Source organism: Merops nubicus, unplaced genomic scaffold (assembly GCF_000691845.1).
Source record: "Merops nubicus isolate BGI_N331 unplaced genomic scaffold, ASM69184v1 scaffold32037, whole genome shotgun sequence".
NCBI classification, from domain to species: Eukaryota; Metazoa; Chordata; class Aves; order Coraciiformes; family Meropidae; genus Merops; species Merops nubicus.
The window spans coordinates 1-1,351 of NW_008619055.1; the positions used below are offsets into that span (position 1 = coordinate 1).

The 1,351-nt window shown below is 54.6% G+C and overlaps 1 protein-coding gene across 1 annotated transcript; it reads left to right on the top strand.

The window, feature by feature from the left end:
* Positions 1–5: 5 nt before the first annotated feature.
* ISCU (iron-sulfur cluster assembly enzyme) lies at positions 6–1,183 on the top strand (the record flags this gene model as incomplete). Its single annotated transcript, XM_008943652.1, has 3 exons — positions 6–89; positions 702–780; positions 1,086–1,183. Coding segments are annotated over 3 exons (261 nt in total), but the record flags the coding sequence as incomplete, so codon positions are not given.
* Positions 1,184–1,351: the final 168 nt, after the last annotated feature.

Genomic DNA, 1,351 nt, shown 5'->3' on the forward strand with positions numbered 1-1,351 from the left:
GGATCGTCGATGCCCGTTTCAAAACGTTCGGCTGCGGGTCGGCCATTGCCTCGAGTTCGCTGGCGACCGAGTGGGTCAAAGGGAAAACGGTAAGAGGCCCTGCCAGAGGCAGCGGTGACAACACAGCCTTCAAAGCTTTCAACCTCCCTGTGTTCTCTGCTGGGATCGTACAGGGAACAGCCCAGGAATCCTAGCCCTGTGTCCAGTGGCTGAGAAAGCAGCGAGTGTTGTCAGGCTTGTCAGCAGCCTGATCTCCCAGGGCTATAATTGCCTTTTTCAAGAACGTCCTTTAATCTGCAGAGAAGGACTACAGAGCTTATGCAACAAGTGAAAACATGCTGATGCTGCACGATGGGCTCTGGCAGAAAGCTTAATTATGGGGCATATTGAGAGAGTTTAGACTTCTCTTTCTGCCAGAGGAGAAATACACTTTTTAGGATTAGGGTAGAAGATAAGCAGACTTCAAGCAGCCCATCTGGTAACGTTCAGTCTGGGACAGTGGTGTGCTTTGGTTCATTCCCACCCCTCCTCAGTCTGGGGCATTCCTTAATTCCACCCTCCTTTGGCTGCCTGTGGTGCTCGAGGTGTTTTTCCCCACAGATCCTCTTGGCTGTGGGGTGTGGAGGCAATCAGAGCAGACACCTCTGTAGCCCAGGTCGTGTCTCACGTTGCCAGTGACCACATTCCAGCTGCTTTTTCAGGTTGACGAGGCTCTGAAGATCAAGAACACAGATATTGCCAAAGAGCTCTGCCTTCCCCCTGTCAAGCTGCACTGCTCCAGTGAGTAAACCCCGGGGTGGGGGGGACCTCAGCCCTGAGCTCCTGGCTGAGAAAGGAGCCCCTGGGCATAGCACAGCCACTTCTGAAGGTTGTTTTCCAAACTAAGCTGAGCTCGGCCCACGGGAGGAACTTGTTTGCCTTCAGATTTCAGGGTTATTTTGCAGACTCCCAGAGCTCAGCAGGCTGATAAAAAGCCTTGAGGCTCTGAGATGCTGCTGAAGGGCAGTCGCTGCTCTTGTTTTCACAGGATCTTTTGTTCCAAACAGCTTTCCATTGTCCTTAAAACCCCCCCCTTTTGTTTGCAGTGCTGGCCGAGGACGCCATCAAAGCCGCGCTGGCCGATTACAAGCTGAAGCAGGATCCGAACAAAGACCAAGCCGAGAAGAAAGCTAACGAGGCCTGAACTTACCCGGGGAGCTTCTCCTCCTTCCACTTCGATCCGCAGTGCAATCGTTGTAGCCTTTAGACCCCGCGCACCGCTGGAGGGAGCTGTGGGAGCCGCACAACCACGCACAACCTGTCGCTGACCCCTCCTCCCCCGGGCTCCTGCCACCTCCCACCGCCCTGGGGG